The 24,043-nt window shown below is 46.6% G+C and overlaps 1 protein-coding gene across 2 annotated transcripts in view; it reads left to right on the top strand.

Moving 5' to 3' along the window:
- RHOT1 (ras homolog family member T1) overlaps window positions 1-24,043 on the top strand; it is a gene marked incomplete at its 5' end in the record, with an annotated part of 136,603 nt that overhangs the window by 107,935 nt on the left and 4,625 nt on the right. For both annotated transcript variants that reach the window (XM_078774231.1, XM_078774232.1), the window contains 4 exon segments: window positions 8,119-8,219; window positions 10,029-10,159; window positions 10,387-10,470; window positions 11,748-11,870. In XM_078774231.1, coding sequence (XP_078630357.1) covers window positions 8,119-8,219; window positions 10,029-10,159; window positions 10,387-10,470; window positions 11,748-11,870 — 439 coding nt within the window.

Raw genomic sequence — 24,043 nt, forward strand, 5'->3', positions numbered from 1 at the left:
TTCATTTAACCCTTTTGTTCCACTACTGGATGAAGACCCTCAGCATGATTGTTTCAGACATTTTTCCTTATGCCACTCTTCTCACTTTGTGTTGCTTTCATGCAGACAATAATTTGTGTTTCTTCGCGGTTTATTTTTTTCCTTGACATGTTTGGGTGGTTTTGCCCAATGCTTTGATATTAAGCAATGCCAGTACGACATTGATTATTTAATCGATCGATGTCTAAACCAGAAGGTTGAACTCTAAACTTGCATTTATTTTATGTATAAAGCAGAAGCGATAAATGCAGCACCCCAGCAAGCACTCACACATTTACACAGCTCACATTACACACATACAGTCACGTGAAAAGGTAAGTACACCCCATGTAAAGTTTTGACTTTTTCCAACATATTTCAACATACAGCTATTTGATCTTCATTTCAACAATATTGATAGATAAAGGTGATATAATAGAACAAATATCATGAAACATTTACATTTTGTAGTCCATTGTATAATTTAAATAAACATAAATGCAAATTTCGCTTGTGGAAAAAGAAAGTACACCCCTACATTTATCACTTATTCAAATACCTAAAATTAGAATCAGGTGCACCAGCTCAGGTGCAAATGATTAGAACATCGTTAGAGAGGATCTTGGAGGAACCTGTCTTATTTAAACCTCAGACATTTAGTTTGGTTTGCTCTTTGGTGTTGAAGTGTGCGGCGTCACCATGCCTAGTAGTATAGTCAATATAGCGCCAAAATACCCCTACCCCAAAAAAATTGCAAAAAAGCGTTTTATGGTTATTTCTTGTACTTTAAGGCATAGTGAACTACATATTAAAAGTTGGACAGAAATGGAGCACGGGAAAGTAAAAATTTCTGACATTAAAAAATGGCCCAAATCTGCCCCCATTTTCACTTGACACTATTAAGATGGAACATACCAGATTAAGACCACCACCACTTATTCATGATGATTGGGGGTAATTACGTTATAATCTAATTGGACTTGTTGTAAAAAGATTTTAAAATGTAAAAAAAAAAAAAGGTTTTGATTGTTGCGTACCAGCATTTTAATGTTGAATCTAAGGAAGCCTATATGTCAAAAACCACGAAACTTATGAAGTTACCTTTTTGTATGATGTTTAATTATGATGTTAGCTGTCACATTACAGAGTTTGGAGGCAATTGCTAATCATTTATGTGAAATATAGCCAATTAAGCATTTAGTGGTGAGTAAATATGCATTTCAACCGATGACATGTTTCCTAACTTTAATATTTTCCAGCATAGAAAATGAGCTCAAGCAAAGAAACCTGCCCCTTATGCCAAAGGGAATTGGATTGTGAGGAGACAGTGGTGGTTCGTGAGAAAGGAGCTAAAGGTATCAACCATGCTAGCGTCGAAAGAGGTGTCGACATCAGAGTCGAAGCTGGAACTAGTATGCGCAAAACATGCCGGATCAACCACATAAACAAAAAGGACATTGCTTTAAGCAAGAAAGATCGGACAGATTCTGCTCAATCAGTAAAAGGAAGTGCTCGTGTTTCCTTGGGGCCGTATGACAGCAAAACAGACAGCATTTCGTGGGCACCTGCTGGTGGATCAGTGTCTTACATGTCACATTGTGGCTAAAATAATGGAGGATGACCCTGGTTTTCAGGACCAGGTGAAGGAACTAGAGAAACTTTACACGCTGATGGAGACTGGTGAAAATGACTTGGAGTCATTGTTGCAATCAGATTGCATTTGCCAGATTGACAAAGCTTTGACACTCAAAAGGAATGAACTGGCAGGGACCTCCAAAACCAGCGCACTGTGGATCAACTACCAGCGCATGGTAGGAATTGCTCGGGCACTTGTTGCAGCTGATCGAATGGGGTCATGGGAGATGCATCTCTGTGCCATCTCAGCTTGCTTGCCGTTATTTGCGGCCGCTGGCCATCCCAATTATCTGAAGTCAGCTCGTCTCTATCTCCAGAAGATGCACGCATTGGACGATGAAAATCCTGATGTTCATCAGAAGTTCCAGTCTGGCTTCCATGTAATCAGGCGCAGCAGCCAATACTGGGCTGGCCTTGGCTCTGATCTTGTGATAGAACAGACACTAATGCGCTCACTAAAAAGCCAAGGGGGCCTGACGCGAGGAAGTGGGATGTCAGAGCACCAGAGAGCAATTTGGACTATGTCTTCCACAGTGTCATCTTCTTACAACCTTGCCATGCAAGAACTGACCGCAAATAGTTACACAACTGGTGAACAACATAAGGAGTTGTCCACCTCCAGAGTGAGCAGAGATGAGGCTGACCTTGTTAAGGTTGCAGCCAAACTGGACAGCTTCACGCCGTTTTCGGATGATAAATCATTGCGTCATATCATCACAGGGGTTACTGCAAATGAGATTGTCAATGTACATGACCTATTCACAATAGGAAAAGACATAGTCAAGAATATGGATAGTCACTCCGTTTTCTCGTACTCGCACAAAAGGAGTTCGAAAGTCAAGACACTTGTATCCGGCAGTGCAGTCAAAGTAGCCGAGGATCGTACCATAGATCCAGTGTTGTTATTCCAGAGGTTCCTAGTTGTGTCACAGACAGGTGATCTCCAGATAGACGAAGTGATGAACTATGAACTCAGTCCATACCCGATGTCTTTGTTCGAAGCAAAGAACATCTTATGTCAGCCGGATAAGCCACAATTGGCGGAAGCGATAAGGAACTATGCTTCACCCAAATCGGACAATGCTGTCACACAGACGGTCCCAGGGACAGATCACTATGTTCTAGATGGGGGATCGCTTTTGCACCGCTTAAAATGGATGGAGGGGTGCACCTACAGTTCAATTGCAGATGACTACGCCTCATTCACAGTCAAACACTATGCCAGAGCCACTGTAGTGTTTGATGGTTATGGAGCTGGGCCATGCATAAACGACTGTGCTCATCAGCGTAGAAGTAGAAATAAGAATGCGAACAAGGTGAACATTACAGGGGCGACAACATTGTTTGGAAAAAAGGAGGATTTCTTGTCAAATGAAGCAAACAAGCAGGCAATTATCCAGCTCATCATGGAACGATTGCGACAGAGGGGCTCCGAGGTGATTCAAGCTGAAGGAGATGCCGATGTTGAGATCGCAAAAGCAGCCATCACAAAGACTGCTTTCAAGTCTACCACACTCGTTGGAGAAGACACCGATCTCCTCCTACTGTTGCTCTACTACGCTGAGACAACAAACTGCACTGAACTCTATTTCCGCTCGGACAAGGTAAAATCAGAATGTCTATAATATCAAGGTTCTTAAGAATATACTTGGAGAAGCAGTCTGTAGTGATCTATTGCTCATTCATGCGTTCACCGGATGCGACTCAACGTCCAGAGTATTTGGGATCGGAAAGAAATCGGGGTTCCAAAGAATCATCAAGAAAGAAAAGGAAATGAAAGACTCTTCGAAAGTGTTCTGCTCACCAAAGCAAAGTCAGGATGCTGTGGAAACCAGTGGCTGCAGGGCAATGGTGGCACTGTTCAATGCAAATCAGAATGACTCCCTGGCATCTATCAGGTACAATATGCTCTGCAAGAAAGTTGCGAGAGCTAAGGCTTTTGTCATGCCTGAAAGACTGCCCCCAACATCCTCAGCATGTAAATTTCACTCCCTGCGGGCGTATTACCAGGTTATGGAGTGGATTGGCCGCAGTGATGAAATGGAGCCGTCCGAATGGGGATGGAGGGTAGAAGTGGGAAAACTCATTCCAGTGATGACAGACAAAAGTCCTGCTCCAGATGTACTTTTTCAGATGATTCACTGCAACTGTTCAGGAGGGTGCAAAACCCTAAGGTGTACCTGCAGAAAGCATGGGCTCGAATGCACCAGTGCATGTGGGCATTGCCAAGATGGCAATTGTGACAATATGACAAATGAACCAGTGACAGAAGAGGATGATGAACAAGACGGCATCTGAGAAGCCGTAATGTTGGATATTACACATTATGACATCGGTAGTGAGTAATACTAGTGTTCCCTTGATTAGGTCACTGATGACGTCATAGATGACGTCGTGACATCATTGCAAATGCGACATTCATTCCAGAAAGTACTGTTATTTGAAAAACATTGGTGAAAAGAACATTTGTTCAAACATCAGATTTGCAATTTGAATTTTTTTATGGTTATCGGTCAGATTTTTGACGTTTTTCTGCCGGCGGCCATTTTGTTGTTTGACGTCATTTTTGGAGACTTTCTCGTGCGCAGAAATTGTCCAACTTTTGATATGTTGTTCTCCACATCAAATACTACAAGAAAATGTCATAAAACGTTTTTTTGCAATTATTTTGGGGTTACGTGGTATATTGACTCTACTATAGATCAAAAGAGCTCTCTGGGGCCTTCAGAAAGAAGGTTATAGATGCCTACGAGTCTCGGAAGGGATTTAAAGAGATCTCCATACAATTTGAAATCAATCATTCGACTGCCGGAAGATTATCGACAAGTGGAGAAGATTCCAAACAACTGCCAACTTGTTCAGGCCAGACCGCCCCAGCAAATTCAGCCCGAGAGCAGACCGCAATATGCTGAAATAAGTCTTAGAACCGCAGAATGTCATCACGGGACCTACAGGTAGCTTTTGCCACTGTTGATGTCAAAGTGCACGAGTCTACCATTAGAAAGAGGCTGCACAAATTTGATCTACATGGGAGGTGTGCCAGGAGGAAACCTTTTCTGTCCAGAAAGAACATCAGGGCAAGACTAAAGTTTGCCAATGAGCACCTAGGCAAAGACCAGCACTTCTGGAACAATGTGATCTGGACAGATGAGTCAAAGATAGAGCTATTTCGCCACAGTACCAGAAGACCTGTTTGGCGAAAACTAAAGACAGCGTTTGACCACAAGAACCTGATACCAACTGTAAAGCATGGTGGTGGAAATATTATGGTTTGGGGCAGATTTGCTGCATCAGGGCCTGGGCAGCTCACCATCATATAATCCACTATGAATTCTTCATTGTACCAGAGGGTGCTTGAGGATAATGTGAGGCCATCTGTCGGAAAGTTGAAGCTCAACCGAAGGTGGACCTTGCAACATGACAATGACCCTACACATACCAGTAAATCCACCAAGGAATGGCTGAAAAGAAAGAAGTGGAGGGTTCTGGAATGGCCAAGTCAAAGCCCGGATCTAAATCCCATCGAGATGTTGTGGAGGGGATTTGAAACGAGCTGTGCATGCAAGAAACCCCTCAAACATCGCACAGCTGAAAGAATTCTGCATGGAGGAGTGGGTAAAAATTTCTCCCAGTCAATGTCAGAGACTGGTAGACAGTTATAAGAAAGGCCTACTTGAGGTTGTTTCTGCCAAAGGGGGCAATACCACCTATTGGAGCCAAGGGTGTACTTACTTTTTCCATAGAAGGAAATGGCATCTGTTAATTTTTTGTTGAATAAATTATTGCAAAGTCAATTTTTCCTTGTTTTTTGTTCAATTAGATCACCTTTATCTATAAAGAAACCAATTTAATTTTAAATTAATTTAATTTTTAATTAATTATTTTATTTAATTATTAATTAATATTAATTAATTTAATTTAATTTAATTTAATTAATTTAATTTAATTAATTAATATTAATTAATATTAATTAAATAATAATTAATATTAATTTAATTAATTATTTAATTTAAATTTAATAATTTAATTTAAACCAATTTCAACCAATAAAAACCAAAACCAAAAAACCAAAAACCTACCAAAAAAACCAAAAAACCAAACTATATCTATAAATTAGATCACCTTTATCTATAGATACTGTTTAAATGAAGATCAAATATTGATATGTCCACATATGTTAAGATTTTTTTTAAACATTTCATGGGGTGTACTTCCTTTTTCCACATGTGAAATTTGCATTTATGTTTATTTAAATTATACAATGGACTACAAAATGTAAATGTTTCATGATATTTGTTGTATTATATCACCTTTATCTATCAATATTGTTGAAATGAAGATCAAATAGCTGTATGTTGAAATATGTTGAAAAAGTCAAAACTTTACATGGGGTGTACTTACTTTTCCACGTGACTGTATATATCTATATATATATATATATATATATATTGATTACCTGTGGTAAATTCAATTGATTGGACATGATTTGGAAAGGCACACACCTGTCTATATAAAGTCTCACAGCTGACAATGCATATCAGAGCAAAAACCAAGCCATGAGGTCGAAGGAACTGCCTGCAGAGGTCAGACAGAATTGTGTCAAGGCACAGATTTGGGGAAGCCTACAAAAAATTTGCTGCTGCATTGAAGGTTCCCAAGAGCACAGTGGCCTCCATAATTCTTAAATGGAAAAAGTTTGGAAAAACCAGGACTCTTCCTTGAGCTGGCCGCCCGGCCAAACTGAGCAATCAGGGGAGGAGGGCCTTGGTAAGAGAGGTGACCAAGAACCCGATGGTCACTCTGGCTGAGCTCCAGAGATCCTGTGTGGAGATGGGAGAAACTTCCAGAAGTACAACCATCACTGCAACACACTCCACCAATCTGGGCTTTATGGCAGAGTGGCCAGACGGAAGCCAAACAGTTCAATCTTGGTTTCATCAGACCACAGAATCTTGTTTGTCACAGTCTGAGAGTCCTTTAGGTGCTTTTTTGCGAACTCCAAGCGGGCTTTCATGTGTCTTTCACTGAGGAGAGGCTTCCGTCTTTTGAATAGAGACATGTTGAATGTTGAATGCAGGCTATATTCCTAACATCAGTAATTCCTCATGCAGAGTTATTTACAATGAGCTATGTTTCAATTTTTTCCAGGGAGTGGTTTCGGAGATATGGAGGTGCAACTTTTTTGGTTTTTCCAAAATGGCGCCTGTACCACGTGACCTCTATGACGTCATAATTATCATTAAAATATTCTACAGGAGGAAGTGCTCCTATGGTGAAAATGTAGTGCATCAGACCAAAAGTTGCAGAGAAAAAAAAAATCATACTGATCGGATGAAGCGTTATACTTGTCAAATTATGACGTTATAATGAAGGCACTGATGACATCATCATTAACATATCTTATTCCCCATGGGGAGTACTTGACAATGAACCATGTTTCAATTTTTTCCATGGAGCGGTTTTGGGGATATAGAGGTGTAACGTTTTTCGATTTTTCCAAGATGGCGCCTGTACCACGTGATGTTTGATATCATAATTATCATTTAAAAAATTGTACAGGAGGAGGTGCTCCTATGGGCAAAATTTCGTGTCCATCGGACTAACAGTTGCAGAGAATTTTATTTTCATACTTATGAGATCAAGCGTTGTACTTGTCAAATTATGAAGTCATAATGAAAGCACCGATGACATCATCATTAACATATCTTATTCCCCACGGGGAGTACTTGACAATGAGCCTTGTTTAAATTTTTTCCATTGAGCGGTTTCAGAGAAATGGAGGCGTAATATTTTTACGAGATGGCGTCCGTACCATGTGACATATGACATCGTAATTATTAATGAAAAATTATACAGGCGTATGCGCTCCTATGGTAACATTACGTGTCAATCAGACCAACGGTTGCTGAGAAAATGATTTTTATAAATGCAGACATGCACGTACGCCACACGTACGGCACACGTACGGACGCAACCGAATGTTTCACCCTGATTTTCCGCTCCGCGAGCGCAGGGTAATTAAGCCAACACCAGGCTTATGCTGCGATGTTATTTGCTTTTGTGGAAGCCGTTGCTTGGTGTCCCTCATTTACTCAGGTGTCTCCATTTTTGTCCACTACCTCTATCCTCATATAATAAATCGATATATGGACATTCACATTTGTTGTATAGATAACTTTATTGAAAAATGTTGTAAAGTCTGCCTTGTACTTCAACGTACAGCATCTACACCTATAAAATGAGCCCTCCTCACGTAGGAATAGTACATGATGCAAAACTGATAGATCATGAAATGTTTATTTAGGAATAGTACCACCAACTGCTTTATTTTGCACTGCATTGATTGGCTATTTTACACGCTCTAACAATCGTGTGTGATAAAATTGTGTCCATTTGCAGTCTGATGATTTATGAGACTTGTTCGTGTTTCTCTGTGGTTATCGGGCATGGCATGTTTTTGTGTAGGTTAACAGCCTATCTCGATGTGTACCGCTGCCTGGAATATTTGGGTCATCTTGGTTACCACTTGGTGACTGATACCCCCACGCAGGCCTCTGCTATCACTGGTAAGGCCCTATTGGTTAAACATGTTGGCTGCTGAATCCACAAAATGAATCTATTTTAATGTCGCAAATACAGCTGTCCATTGCCAGGCTCCTCTCCGACTCATTTTCCTTTCGGGGGAGGGAGGAGGTGGGGTGTGGAAAGATGGAAAACATTGTGAATAATTTAAGACGGTATTGGAGGTTAAATTTTCAACTATAATATTGTTGCGGGAACGTGATAGGGGGTAATATAGCCTAGTTATGCCATCAGTACATGCTTAACGTAAGAGTATGGTATCTGTGTGAAAACAATATATCACGTGTTGAATAATGTATTATGAGCTGATAATCGTAATTCTCTTCCTTTCCGTACGTGTCTAAACCCCCACTCTCCTCCCCTGCCATTATTGACCCCTTAAGTCATTCCTTTGTTATTTGTCATGTGTTTTCTTATGATGAACTGCCGACGGCTGCTATACAAAAAGCAAGCAGATCCCATCAGAGTGCGACCAGGACTTTCCATGACCATGCGCTGAAGGAAGGAACTGCCTGACACCATGACAATAGTAGGCATGTCGCAGCACGAGTTGTTTCTCAGGGATAGCCAATCAGCAAATGGTCGTGAGACGACTATAGCTTGCGGAAGCTCAGACCCGGGGTTGTTGGAGTTCGGACAGGGTCCGGGATGAAAACGGCATGAGCAGCTTGCACAGCTCAAAAGAGTAGTAGGAGTCTGGGTGAGATGGCACGGTAGTTTGTCCCAGCGTCGAATGTCGTGGAGTACGGAACATTCAGTGGGTCAGCCCACACAAAGGCTACGAGGCCAGGATGAGGTCCACCTGGCCCATCTGGTTCCTGCCAAAGAGGGCGTGTGGGGTGGGGAGAAGGTGGGGGGGGGGGGGGGTGTTGGGCAGGGTGTGTGGCTCCATCTCGCCCTCTCAGCATCTCGCTCTCTCCTTCTTTTCTTTTTCCCCTGCCCTTCCCTCGGTCTTTACTCCATCGAGTGTATGAGTCAGATAAATCGAAAGAGTCATCATGGGCGCGAGGGTTTTTATGCCGCCTGCTTATGACTGCTTTCTTGTAATTATGTTTGGGGAATGGGGGTCCCACGATTGATTGGCCCACGGTATAATCTTCATTCTTCTTCTTATTTCCCATCGTAAGAGAAAAAAAAAATACTAAAAGAGGAGGTCAGGCGCTTCTGAAAACTTTGAATACAAACACGGAGCATTCCAGATGACACAAACAGTGGAAAATTGTGTCCTCTGAAGGGCCTCCAGGAATCCCGTGCCACTTAAGTCACGAACTGGCAGAGATGAGGACACTAGATTATGCAAGAGATGATGAGGCAACCTCCCAGGTGCAACACCCGCATTTGGTTCTGTAGTTTTCTGGTGGGAGAACCAAGAACGCAACCCGTGAGGCAGAAATAACCCACAAAAACTGACAAACCCCTCATCTGGCAGTCTGCTCCCAGAGCTTGCAACATAACCAATGTTCCGGCAAAGGCTCCTATGAGGAACAGGTGGTGGTACCGCACGGGATGGCTGCGAGCAGCCTACCACCTGAGAAAGGTTTTATGGTATCTTTTAGTAAAGCCTGTAGTTGTTGTGGTGCAGCTGTTGTTCTTCATGTGGTGAAGAAATATTTAATTTTCAAATCTCGCGAATCACAAAAGTTGACAACAAGATAACAAGTGCATTGTTATTATCTGAGGTAACTTTATTCAATGCACAAATAGGTATTTATTTCAAACTCAGTGACCACAATTATACTGCTTGTTCTGCAGCTTCCTTTTTCAAAATCCTTGAATTTCTTTCCTGCACACAGTGACACGAAAGAAGAAGATTGATCTGCAGAAGAAGCAGACGCAGAGAAATGTGTTCCTGTGCAACTTGTTTGGATTCAAGGGTGTTGGGAAGAGCGCTTTTCTCCAAGCATTCCTCGGGAAAAATCTTATTGTACGACCATCTTGTGCTCGACATATTCAGTGATGCAACAATCTGCAGCTTTAGCATCGTTGTTTTTGTGTTGTGTCATTATCATCAACATAATTCTCATCATTTGGGCATCTGTTCTAATACCCGCTTTTTAAATATGACTGCTTTCTTTCTTGACAAAGATCATTGAGCTTGTGGAACCTTCACAGCAGTATGAATCCTTACATTGTTCATCTGTGTTTGTGCAGAAATACTTGCAGATGAAAGAGGAGATGGGTTCGCATTATGCCATAAACACGGTCCCTGTATACGGACAGGACAAATACCTTCTGGTGAGTCGATTTGTAAATGATGGATATCTTTCAAATTCTGTGAAAATTACTACAACAACAACAACAACAACAACAACAACATGCATCTTAAGGGCATTTTCCCTGCTAAAGCGGGGGTTAGCCTTGCTGTCCCCATGACGATCTTCTCCATTTTGCCCTATTTTCTGCATCTCCCCTTGTTGACCCCCTTGCCCGCATTTCTTCTTCCACCATCTTCAGCCAAGTCTTTTTCGGTCTTCCCCGTCCTCTACTTCCTTCCACATTCATTTCCATCACTCTTCTCAACCAGTCACTTTCATCCTTCCTCAACACATGACCAAACCATCTCAACCTGTTCCTCTTCACAGCATCAATCACAGGCTCTATTCCCATCATCTTTCGCAATTCATCATTTGTCTTCCTCTCTTCTTCCTCTCTACCTTTGTGTCCCGGAGGTGCCCCCTATCTCGCCTACGCACCATCAGGTAGTCAACGGTTGTCGTCGACCCACCTGATGTGTATGTAACAAGCTTATTATCCTCTTTCTGGAACTGAGTATTACAAATCAACAAATCAGCTCCATCAGCAAACTCCAAAATCCTTTCACCTTCTCCATTTCTCACACCATATCCGTAACCCCCATGAACTCCCTCAAAACCATCCATACTCCTTCCCACATGTCCATTTAGGTCCCCTCCTACCACAACAACTTCCTCATCTTTCACGTTTTCCATCAGCTTCTCGATCGCACACCAGAACTTGTCCTCTTCATCGCTCCGACCAACCTGCGGAGCATATCCCGAGATGACGTTCACCAAGAGCTTTCCAATCATCATTTTCACCATCATCAACCTATCACTCACTCTAGTCACACTCACCACACTGTCTACAAACTCCTCAGAAAACAGGACACCAACACCATTCACGCCCTCCGGGCACCCTTGCCACACAAACTTGTATTTCTGTCCCTGCCTACCCTTCACCATTCTCACACCACTTCCCTTCTATCTCGTCTCTTGCACACAACATATGTCCACTCTTCTTCTGACCAATACTTCCACCACTTCTCCTGATCTCCCTGTCCTTGTCCCTACATTCCATGTCTTTCCATTCCATTAGTCTTTCCATTTCTGTGAAAATTTCATTTGGTGATATCTTTTCATGTGACTGCTAGTCAGTTTTACATGTGCTCTCGATTGCCATCAAAGTGGGAAGGATAAAATGCTCGAAGCAATGCATTTGCAGAATAGTTGCCGACATTCTAGCAAGTGATTATCGATGCTTTGGCATGTTTGCAGTTGCATGAAATTGGTAACGAGTCAAAGTTCCTGTCATCCCGTGACCTGCACTGTGATGTGGCCTGCTTCCTTTATGACGCCAGCAACCCAATAAGCTTTGAGCACTGTGCAAACATTATCGAGGTAAGAACATTGATGCAAGATCACCACTTGAGAGAGAAATATGAATGAATGATCGTTTTGAGGCCATTTTTCCCTGCTGAAGCGGGGGTTAGCCTTGCGGGCTTCATGACCTCATGGTTCCCTTTTTAAGGCAGTTTTTATGGCTGGATGCCCTTCCTGACGCCAACCCTTAGTCACCTCTTACGATGAGCAGGGATACGGTGTACCTATTCTAAACCGGGGTACACACCGGGATCATTCATCCCAGCAAGGTGGTACTCAATTTACCGACCTCGGAAGGATGACAGGCTGAGTCAACCCCCCTGGTGTTAATTCAGTGATCGACCGGGATTTGAACTCGGGATCCTAGGATCCCAAGCCGGCACCCGAACCACTAAGCCAACATCAGATAATTTGTGAAAGGGAGGGTGGAGATGATGGGAGTGTTTCGGAATTCGGAATTGGGAACCAAAGGGGGGTAGCTACTTTATTGGTAGAAAGTGAGAGGGGGCAAGTCAGCAGCGACTACATCAATAACTACTTTATTGCTCAAAACTTGTGTAACTTGTTATGCTAATACAGCTACTAAGCCAGTGATGTATTCCCAGATGCACATGCCCACATCTCTGGGTAGTAATTGGTGGGATGGAGGAGTAACTTTTGATGCAAGTGAAAGGTTTTTGTCAGGTTAACATAGTACTGGCTTTAAAGCCCCGAAATGTTGCAATGCTTGTTCAAGAACGGCTTCCTTGTTCATTTGTTTACGAATCATGATCGTTTCAAAAAAACGTTTTCTGCCAGAATGGTTCCACATGATGAATCTGTTCATCTAAGTGCATGTTTGCCTAACGGAACAGTTCATCAAGGCTAATCCAACTGAAGGCAATCTCCATTCCTTTCACAAAGCTCGGAACAAGTATGTGTCCACCCTCAGGAGAGCCAGGAAACACTATCTCGCCACTCTCAAGACTGAACTCTCAAACCTGTCTCCCTCCTCCAAATCCTGGTGGCGTCTGGTCAAATCGTCTGGTCTGTTTCTGTTGTTTGTTTCCCTTCCATCCCCACCCATACCTCAAACGGCTGCACAGCTGACACCGCACGTGACAAAGCTGAATGCCTCAACTCTGTTTTTGCCTCAAAATGTTGTGTCCCAAACCCATCTTTCTCTGTACCCACCTTACCCAGTCGTATCCTTCCTCTCTGGTCACAGTCAACGTGTGACCCTGAATGGAATTTTCTCATCTCCCTTTCCTGTTCATGCTGGAGTTCCTCAAGGCAATGTTCTGGGCCCTGTGCTTTTTCTGGTCTTCATTAATGATCTCTCCATTAAATTAAAGTTTTCATTAAAGTCTGGTCTTCATTAAAGGTAGCGGGAAATTGGGGTGAGAATGGCAGAGATCTGCAATCTGGTGGTGAAAGAAGGCCGCATTCCAGTGGATTGGGAATTGAGTACCCTCGTCTCTCTATACAAGGGGAAAGGTGACCCTCTGGACTGTGGCTCGTATCGAGCGATAAAGCTATTGGAGCATGGAATGAAGGTATTGGAAAGGGTGTTGGAGAGGAGGATAAGGAAGAAAGTGAAGATTGACGAAATGCATTTTGGATTTATGCCAGGAAGAGGAACGACAGACGCGCTTTTTATTGTGAGGGAGTTGCAGGAGAAGTACATGGAGAAGAGGAAGAAGTTATTTCTTGGGTTTGTTGATCTGGAGAAAGCATTCGATAGGGTTCCACGTGAAGTAGTGACATAGGCATTGAGGAAGTTAGGAGTGGAGGAATGGTTGATCAGAGTGGTGAGGGCAATGTACAAAAGAGCGTGCACAGCTGTAAGGACGAAGGACGGGAACAGTGGTGAGTTTGAGGTGAAGGTGGGAGTGCATCAGGGGTCGGTACTAAGTCCACTACTATTTGTAGCTGTGATGGAGGTGCTGGCTCGGAACGTAAAGGAGGGTTTACCCTGGAAGTTGTTGTATGCAGATGATCTGGTATTGATTGCAGAAAGTATTGTTGCGGATATGAGATTGGCCTCCATCCATATCCGCTTGTAAATATTCCCCTATTTCCCCAATACTTCCCAACTAACCTTTTACCTCGGGACCCCAAATTCTAATAAGTTAATCTTTACATCATTATACATACCTGTAATAACTTTGAATTAAATCACTTTAGCCATTCTCAAGTTATAGACGGATTACAGATATGACCTTTGAACACAAAATCTAATCACTTAATCTTTACATTATACATACCTGTACCAAGTTTGAATTGGATCATTTTCACTATTCTCAAGTTATAGACCGATTACAGATTTGACCTTTGACATTTGACCCCAAAATCTAATCAGTTCATCTTTACATCATTCTATATAAGTGTACCAAATCTGGTCAGAATCCCATCACTGGGTCACAAGTTATCTGATGGTTAAACTGCCGAAATCTCGGCTCTCCGCTCACCTTCACTCTTTCATTCCTCTTTTCTCCCGCCTCTGGAACAAACTACCTCACTCCCTTCAATCCCACTCCTCCCTCCAGGTCTTTAAAACAGCTGTTCACCACCATCTCTTATCTTCCCCCATCCAAAACCTTGATCTTTTCTACCCCCGCTAATTCACCCCAGATCCACCTTGTTTGAAATTCCAACTTCTTTCCTGTAAGTCCTGGCAGGGTCCATATGTTTTATACCTCTCCCACTGCCCCCTTCCCACGCCCCCCCCCCCCCCCAAAGCCCTCGCCCTCTCTCAGATCTCTCGATGTCTCCATGTCTCTCGGTCCCTGCTCTCAAATGTTGTGTTTGTGTCCTTCCCCCTCTCTCCCCATCTTGTCTACCGCTCCCTATGTTATATGTTTTATGTGTCGGTTTGTCTTTCTGTGTGATTAATGTTCGCTCTTTCACGAGCCTCGAACTTGTATACAAAAAAAAAAAAAAAAAAAAAAAAAAAAAAACTATCCCCAATCCCCCATTCCCTAGTCCCATTTTCTGTAAACAACACTCTGTAGACCCGACCTTCCCCTATTTCCCCCATTAAATGTCGCATCCAGGTCCACCGCATCTCACGTAGACAACTATAGGACATCTTGCTAGTTATTCTTAGTCTATGTCAGTTAAGGACTCCTTTCCATTAATTCTGACTCTTCGTTGCACCAGAATGTGATTGTATGGCACCGTTAGGAAGTTTAGGACCTCCCAATACCTCCCCGCAGCTCTTCCTCACGGTTCAGCAACAACAACAACAACAACAGCAACAACAACGGCGGCGGCGCGGGGAGTGCGCGTCCTCACTCCGGCTTGGCGAGCCGCCATCGAGCATGTGCTCGACGGGGTTACCACGTAGGGGCTCGCTGTCAGCTCCTCGTCAAGGGCGGAGCCCGGTAACCCCCCGCACCCAATAGAAGCGGCGGACCGATCCCATCTGGGGGGAGCCAACGAGCCGAGGGCGTGTCACTCCCCGCTGAGCATGCGCAGGAAGAGGGAGGTGACGTCAGATGTGCTCTCAGCTTGGAGAAGAAGGACGCCACCTCCGAGCGCTGCAATACCTCCCCGCATCTCTGGACCGGACCGTGTTTGATTCTGCCCCTGAGCCAAGGTGCACCTTGTGCTATCGACTGCCTGTCCTTCCCTGCCATCAATCCCTGTGTAAGTCAGTCTTGTTCCGTTTGTCTGTGGTCTGTCTGGGATAGATAAGATTGTGTCTAAGTGCCCATCTTTTCTGTGCTTTACCTCTTACCTTGTAATCTACCCCTTTTCTGCACCACCAATTATATCCTCCTCCGGAGGTCTTGAGAACTGTACCCCCTTGTGTCGTTTCATTTATCCCAGCCGTTGTGTCCTTTCCTTCATTGATTTAGCATAGCGCGATTTGGTCAACGTCGGGTGGAATCGGGTAAACTGTGCGAACATGGCGGCCATTCCGCTCGGCCCATCATAACATCTTAAGCCGTGTCGGTAACAATTGGTGTCGGGAAGTGGGATTGGACCCGAAGCGCGCTTCACGCGCTCGAAATTATTAACGGTGAAATTTGTTTTGTTTTAAAATAAAAACCCGAATTTTGAAAGTCGCGCTATGGCGGATCAAGACGGCTGGGTTCCGGTAGAGGAGAGTGAGGCAGGGTCGATCCAGGACGAAATTGAGGGACATGAGAGCGAAGCAGTGAGGGCGGCAGGTTCGCAAAATGGCGTCCTCGCGCACGAGGTTGCGGGCGCGCAAAATGGCGCCTCGCACATTGCTACGGCGGCCGCACCCGCTGCACAAGTGGGAGGGATGGCGCAAATGCAGGCCCTCATGGAGCAATTTATGGTACAAATGCAGGCGTCCCTCAACCTGCAGAAGGACGATATGAGGGCTAATAGTGAGCAAATGAGGGCTGATAGTGAGCGATTGGGTGAGCGATTGGAGGGCCAAATGGGGGTAATGAGGGACGAAGCGAGGGCTCAGAGTGAGCAATTGGGGGTAATGAGGGACGAAGCGAGGGGTACCGGTGAGGGATTAGACAAGAAATTAGAGGGGTTAGACAATGGGATAGAAGGGGTGAAACATGGGTTAATGGGGGTAGAAAACAGAATGGCCGCTCAAGAGAATCAAATAGAAGGGGTGAAACATGGGTTAATGGGGGTGGAAAATAGAATGGCTGCCCAGGAGAATCAGATAGAGGGAGTGAAAAATGGGTTAGAGGGGTTAGAAAACAGTATGGAAGGCAAATTGAGGGACATGAGGGACCAAGCGGAAAGGGAAGTTAAAAAAATGGGGCAGCAGATAGAGGGGGTCAGAATGGGGGTAGAAACTAAATTGGATGCTCACAGGGAGGAAATGGAGCAGATGAGGGTGGCATCTGGGCAGGAGATGCAAGTGATGGGAGAAGAGATCAGAAGAGGTGTGAGTGAGGAGGTCGGAGGAGTGCGCGAGGAGGTGAGGCACTGTAAGGAGCGCATGGAGAAGGAGGTGAGAAAGGGGACTGTAAAATTGCAAGGTGGTATAGAGGAGTTGACGCTGGGAGTAGAACAACTGACAGTGGGACAAAAGGAGTTGGGGGACCAGGTAAAGAAGAACACAGCGGTAATAGAGGGTTTAAAATCGACACAGAAGGAGATGAAAAAGGACGTAGGGGTAATTAAAAAAGAGTGTCAGACGGTACATGAGGACCTGACGAGGAAAATGAACAAGGTGGTAGAGGTGATGGAGGTTAAAGAGCGGGAGGTGCGGGAGCACATAGAAAAAAATAAAGTGGAGTTAGAGGAAGAACTTAAAGGGGCGCACGAGGAGATGAAGGAGGTGAAGCAGAAATTAGAAGAAGTGGAAGAAGGGGCTGAGCGAAATTAAGAAGCGACGGAGAGAGGATAAGAAAGAGATAGAGGAAGTAAAAGAATTGGTCCAAAGTCTGTGTTCGGATCGTGATGATGTGCTCATTAACCGGATGAGGGATTCGCAGGTGATGGAGGAGAAGCGAAGAGAAAGAGGACCCGGTGTAAGTGGTGACCAATATGGTCGTGCGTATGATGCGCCAGGTGATTTAATAAGCTTGGGGGTCGAGATAGACCCGGATGTTCGTGAGAGGCCGAGAGTGAGGTGTATGGCTGGTCCGGAGGGTATGGAACGAGGGTGCGAGCGAGAGGGTCCGGTGATGGGAGAGGTGCGAGGTGTGGGTGAGCAAGGTTGTGGTGGTATGGAATGGGTAGCGGGTTGCGGAAGTGTGACCCATGCATCGACACCAACAGGGGTAGTTTTTAGAGGGACAGGGGAGGCACGAGAGCCCCTTGGGGGTAATGTACTGTGGGGGTTCGGCCCCGCGCTGACCCCGCAAGGGGCGACGCACGGGGTCCGGCAGGCGGGCAACGACTCGCATCTGAGGTGGTCCCACAAGGTCCCACTCGCGCCGTATGACGGCAAGAGTGATCTACGCGCGTACCTGGCGCAGTTTGACTGTGTGTGTAAGGGCAACGGTTGGGGTGAGGACGAAGGTGGAGTACACCTGGTGGCCGCATTGCGCGGCGCGGCGGCGGAGGTGCTGACGGCATTACCACCGGGTGCTCTCACCCTGCCAGCCCTCCGCGACGCCCTAATTAATCAATTCGGCATTGAACAGCAGAGCGAGCTTGTTAAAGCTCAGCTCGCACTGCGAAAACGCAAGCCCCAGGAAGCCATCGGGGAACTTGCCCACGACATTCGCCGCGCAGTGGGGATTGCACATGCTAGCATGGCAGCGGATTCCCGGGAAAGCCTGGCGCTGGACCATTTTATCCAGGCCCTCCCGGATATTGAGCTCCGGCAACAGCTCGCCATGTGGCGCCCGCAGACTCTGAGCCAGGCGGCTGACGCTGCGGCCCGTTGGGAAGCAGCGAGGCCCCTGGCCCGGGGGAGCGAGCGTCACGCAATGGCGGTCCGCCAGGTGGGACCCCCGATGGAGGGCGGACCCCTTAGGGGGCCCGCCCCCGACGTGAGTCCTGACCTGGCGGGCATGGTCCGGAGGCTGGTGGACCAGCACCTGGCGGGACCTGGACCATGGCAGGCGGCCCCGGAGGTGGCCCGCGGTGGACCACGAGCGGGTAATCCAATTCGGACCTTCAGGGGGGAAAATTTGGAATTCCGGAGACAAGCACCTTATCAGGTGAGCTGCTATACTTGCAACCGTCTGGGTCACCTGGCGCGGCACTGTCGAGCCATGCGCCGGGATGATCCCCGGCGGTTGAGGTCCTTAACTCCGCCCAGGGGGGAGCGGGTTAGCCGACCCCAGACACCCCCCCGCCAGACCCCGGGAAACTAGAAGGCCTTACACCGGCGAGCAGGTGCCCCCGTGGATTGCCTCGGCTTTAGATGCCGAGGCGGGACCCAGTACGTCTGAATAAGGGGGGCTTATTAGTGCCAGAGGACTGGGGGATTGATGAGCGATGGGCCCGGTGGGTAAGGGTAGCATCCCTGCCACCCTTCCCATGGGGGGCAAATGCGCAATAGTTTATGGGGTTGATGGCAGTGAAAACTAGCCCGGGTGGGTTAGGATATTGTGTGTAGGGATCTAGCGAAGATGACATTAGGTAACGTCAAGGTTAGATAGTGACTGATACCTGTAGAGGGGACGCAGGTAGATTAGTATGGATGATAATGACGAGGGAGCGCAATAGTTTAAAGGGACGACTGGGAAGCGCAAGTTTCAGAGGGGAGTAGTTAGATGAGATGATGCTGTGTGAGAACTGGACAGGTGTGTGGAGCAGTGTATGAGTAGTGAGTGTTGTGGATCAGCGCAAATGCGCTTAGGGGGAGAGAAGGGTGCAGGTGGCACCAGGTATGATTGCACAGGTGTGCAACGACAGGTGAATGGAGGACAGGTGTATGGAATAAATGGTATGGAGTATTGGAATGAGTGGTGTGGAGAGAGTTGGAGTAAGTGGTACGGAGTGGTGTGCATGGTGCGAAGGTGTGGATGGGGGAAGAGTGGACCCCTTTCACGAGTACCCGGGGCAGGTAGTGTAAGTGTTAGGTAGAGGGTATAGGTAAATTGTGGTTGGATATTGGCATTTGTGGTGCGGTTGCAGAATGGTATTGTGGATGGGTGCATTAGTGTTGTGGAAATGGCTGGGCGTGTAGCCTGTTAGTGTGTGTAGTTGGTTTGGGCACTCCACCACTGTGAGGATGTCGGCCAGGTGAGGCCGCAGGTGGGCTCTGGCAGCCGTTAGTGTCAGTGGGTGCCTGAGGATCCCGGGTGTGGATCGGGCAGCCCGTGCCAGAGAGGGCACTAAGGGGGTGAGAGTGCGAGAGGGCCTTCCCCAGTTAGTTAGGTTAGGGTGAGGAGCAGGTAAGCTCGCGTGGCAACTACAGTGGTGGAGGTGTGCAGGTGGGTAGACCTGCTGGGAGAGCTACACGTCACAGCCCAGAAATTGTGCGAGGGCACCGAGTGTTGAATCGGGGGAGTGAGACCCCAAATTGAGAAGCACCACAGTTTGGTCAATGGGAATTGGTTTTTAGAACCCATAGTGTAAGTTGGCCAATGGATTGGCAGGGAAAGACCCCGGGTAATGTAAAGTTGTTAAAGTCATTTAGGAAATAGTTAGGATTGATGAACCTGTCGCACCATACGCAGCCACTTACCTGAGGTGATGATGATGACTCCACACCTGTGTTTTCTTTGTTTTGTGTTGCAGGAAATGAGAATTGCTGTGTGGATTTGTGAGACGCATCACGACGTGGATGAGACATTGGGGTGATTCCATCTCTCCCTCCTTAGGAGGGACTGATGATGAATTGGTGATGGCAAATTTTGATGAGAGTTGGAAATGGCAAATTTGATTGGTTAGGAGGGAGAGAAGACGAATTTGGTTTATGGGAGGAACGGGGAAGACAGTAGGGACGTTTGTTGATGTGTAAAGTAGATGTTTATGGGTAGTGTTGTGTTGTGTGGATACGGTAAGGGGTAAGGGAGGGGCAATGTAGGTTACCTGGTGGGGGGGGGGGGGGGCGTACGGTAGGAACGTACCTGTCTCACCTGGTTCCCATGTGCCCCTAGTGTGAATTACCTAATATTGCGTGCACTTTTGCGCCCTTACCACCTTACTCACTTGTTTTCTTTTGTCTCCCACCTCCGAGGATCTGGCTTTGGGGCAGAGAGAGAGGAGAGAGAGGTGCTGGCTCCGCAGTTGTGGGCCTGTACTTTCGCTGCTTGCTGCCTGGATCGATACACCATATGGACCGCAATTTTTGTGGCCGCCCACAATGGACCGCAGTTCTTTTGCGGGCAAGCACCACCCGTTGATGGACCTCTGGGTCAACGTGGCACCTATGCCATACAGGTGAACCACTTATAGTTGGCCCCCCTGACGGCCACAATTTAGAAATGGACGCGGTTGGCGCCTTTCTTTATTCCTAAAGAAGCCAGAAGGCCAAGAGAAGGCAAGACCAGCGGCAGAACATCGGCCGGCTGCGACACCACCGGTGACTATGAACACTTTATTGGTGCACCGGATGGTGCTGACTGTGTGTATGGGGTGGTGCTTGGATGGGGTGCTCTGCACATTATTAAAGGCCGTAGGGCCACAGGGCACTCGTGGGTTGGTGTATCGATGCTGGCATGCGTGCTCTCTCTATGCATAACATCTGCATGTGTTCCTCAAAGAACAGGTCCTGGATCGTAGTGTAAATATCAGTCTTGTGTAAATAATGCTCCCTACCGGCTGTATGTTTAGTTTGAGAATGCTTTCCGCGATTCGGTTATCCTGTGGGTGTGTTTCTGTTAGGAGAAGGGTGCAACGTCGCAGGGGGACATATTTACTCATTTGTGAACATCTGTAAAACTGTCGCACTCAGGGTTGAGTTAATAGTAGAGGGAACTACATCTGAGTGCCACACTAACGAAGGTAAAAATTTATCGGGTCGGGACGCCCCGAGGTAGAGAAGGGTGCAATGTTGCGGATATGAGATTGGCCTCCATCCATATCAGCTTGTAAATATTCCCCTATTTCCCCAATACTTCCCAACTATCCCCAATCCCCCATTCCCTAGTCCCATTTTCTGTAAACAACACTCTGTAGACCCGACCTTCCCCTATTTCCCCCATTAAATGTCGCATCCAGGTCCACCGCATCTCACGTAGACAACTATAGGACATCTTGCTAGTTATTCTTAGTCTATGTCAGTTAAGGACTCGTTTCCATTAATTCTGACTTCGTTGCACCAGAATGTGATTGTATGGCACCGTTAGGAAGTTTAGGACCTCCCAATACCTCCCCGCAGCTCTTCCTCACGGTTCAGCAACAACAACAACAACAGCAACAACAACGGCGGTGGCGCGGGGAGTGCGCGTCCTCACTCCGGCTTGGCGAGCCGCCATCGAGCATGTGCTCGACGGGGTTACCACGTAGGGGCTCGCTGTCAGCTCCTCGTCAAGGGCGGAGCCCGGTAACCCCCCGCACCCAATAGAAGCGGCGGACCGATCCCATCTGGGGGGAGCCAACGAGCCGAGGGCGTGTCACTCCCCGCTGAGCATGCGCAGGAAGAGGGAGGTGACGTCAGATGCGCTCTCAGCTTGGAGAAGAAGGACGCCACCTCCGAGCGCTGCAATACCTCCCCGCATCTCTGGACCGGACCGTGTTTGATTCTGCCCCTGAGGCAAGGTGCACCTTGTGCTATCGACTGCCTGTCCTTCCCTGCCATCAATCCCTGTGTAAGTCAGTCTTGTTCCGTTTGTCTGTGGTCTGTCTGGGCTAGATAAGATTGTGTCTAAGTGCCCATCTTTTCTGTGCTTTACCTCTTACCTTGTAATCTACCCCTTTTCTGCACCACCAATTATATCCTCCTCCGGAGGTCTTGAGAACTGTACCCCCTTGTGTCGTTTCATTTATCCCAGCCGTTGTGTCCTTTCCTTCATTGATTTAGCATAGCGCGATTTGGTCAACGTCGGGTGGAATCGGGTAAACTGTGCGAACACGGCGGCCATTCCGCTCGGCCCATCATAACATCTTAAGCCGTGTCGGTAACAGTATGGATGGACTGAAGGAGAAGATGAACAAGCGGAAGGAATGTATGGAGACAAAAGGTCTGAAGGTGAATATCGGAAAAACGAAGGTGATGGCAAGTGGTAAAGCATGTGGTGAGGTGGAAAGAACTGGGAAGTGGCCGTGTGCTGTGTGCAGGAAGGGTGTCGGAGTGAATTGCATTCAATGTACAATGTGCGCTGAGTAGGTTCATCAAAAATGTAGTGGTTTGAGAGGGTCATTAACCAGTGTGGCAGCTACATTCAAGTGTAAGGTGTGCACAGAGGGAGCTGCAGATGGAGGAAATGTTGAGTTGGATCTTGGAGACGGCGTGAAGCTGAAAGGTGTGAAAACATTTTGGTACCTAGGAGACATGCTGAATGGAGAAGGTGGATCAGACTCGGCAACGGTTGCTGGAGTGAGATGTGCATGGAAGAAGTTTCGGGAACTGAGTGGCGTGCTGACGAGGAGGGGAGTGTCGTTGAAGCTGAAGGGAAAGGTGTATGCTGCATGTGTGAGAAGTGTTATGATTTATGGGAGCGAGACATGGGTAATGAACGTAGAGCAGCAACGAAGGCTGGAAAGGGTGGAAATGCGAATGGTTCGGTGGATGTGTGGAGTATCGTTGAGAAAGAGGAAGACAAATGATGAATTGTGAAAGATGATGGGAATAGAGCCTGTGATGGATGCTGTGAAGAGAAACAGTTTGAGATGGTTTGGTCATGTGTTGAGGAAGGATGAAAGTGACTGGTTGAGAAGAGTGATGGAAATGAATGTAGAAGGAAGTCGAGGACGGGGAAGACTGAGAAAGACTTGGCTAAAGATGGTCGAAGAAGAAATGCGGGCGAGGGGGTTAACAAGGGGAGATGCAGAAAATAGAGCAAAATGGAGAAGATTGTCATGGGGACCGCAAGGCGTAACCCCCGCTCTTGCAGGGAAAATGGCCGTTAAATGCATGTTGTTGTTGTTGTATTAATGATCTCTCTGACTCTCTGGAAAATCCTCTCTATCTCTTTGCTGATGACTCCACTGTCTGCTTCTCCATATCTCAATTGTCAGGTAAGCAGGCAGCAGCCTCTTCACTCTCTGCAGACATGGACAATATCACAAACTGGTCAAACAAGTGGAACATGTCTTTCAATCCTCACAAATCTCACACTCTCACTTTGTCTCTCCGAAAAGACCGTCTGGACAACCCTCCCATCTACTTTCTGAACAATCCTCTTGAAGAAGTTCTGTCACAAGTTATTGTGTCTCACAATCTGCCATGATCTTTCCTGGGAAAACCACATTTCCAAGCCGGCCTCCAAAGCCAGTCGCCGACTGGTCATATCTCCGTCGTTTGAAGTCCTTTCTGGGCACTTCTGAGTTCCTCAGCAAATACAAAGCTTTCAGCCGCAGCTCAATGGAATACTGCGCTCTCCCTTGGGCTGGTGCTCCTGCCTCACACCTAGCTCGGCTTCACGCGGTTGAAACCAAAGCTTTCAGAATCATTGGAATCTCCCGTGATGAAGTTGATTCCCAGGGGCTTTCTCTCTCTCACCGCAGGCAGGTTGGTGGTCTTTCTGTCTTCTACCGACTCCTCTCCGGCCTTGCTCCGCCTGCTCTGTCTGTGCTCTGTTCCCCAAATATTCCTGCAGAATGCACAAGATCTGCCAGCAACCCTCTTCTGGTGAAACTGCCAAAATCAAGACTCTCTGCTCACCTTCACTCTTTAATTCCTCTTTTCTCTCGCCTCTGGA

This window comes from Myxine glutinosa, chromosome 3 (genome assembly GCF_964187855.1).
Source record: "Myxine glutinosa chromosome 3, kmMyxGlut1.1, whole genome shotgun sequence".
In the NCBI taxonomy this organism is placed as follows: Eukaryota; Metazoa; Chordata; class Myxini; order Myxiniformes; family Myxinidae; genus Myxine; species Myxine glutinosa.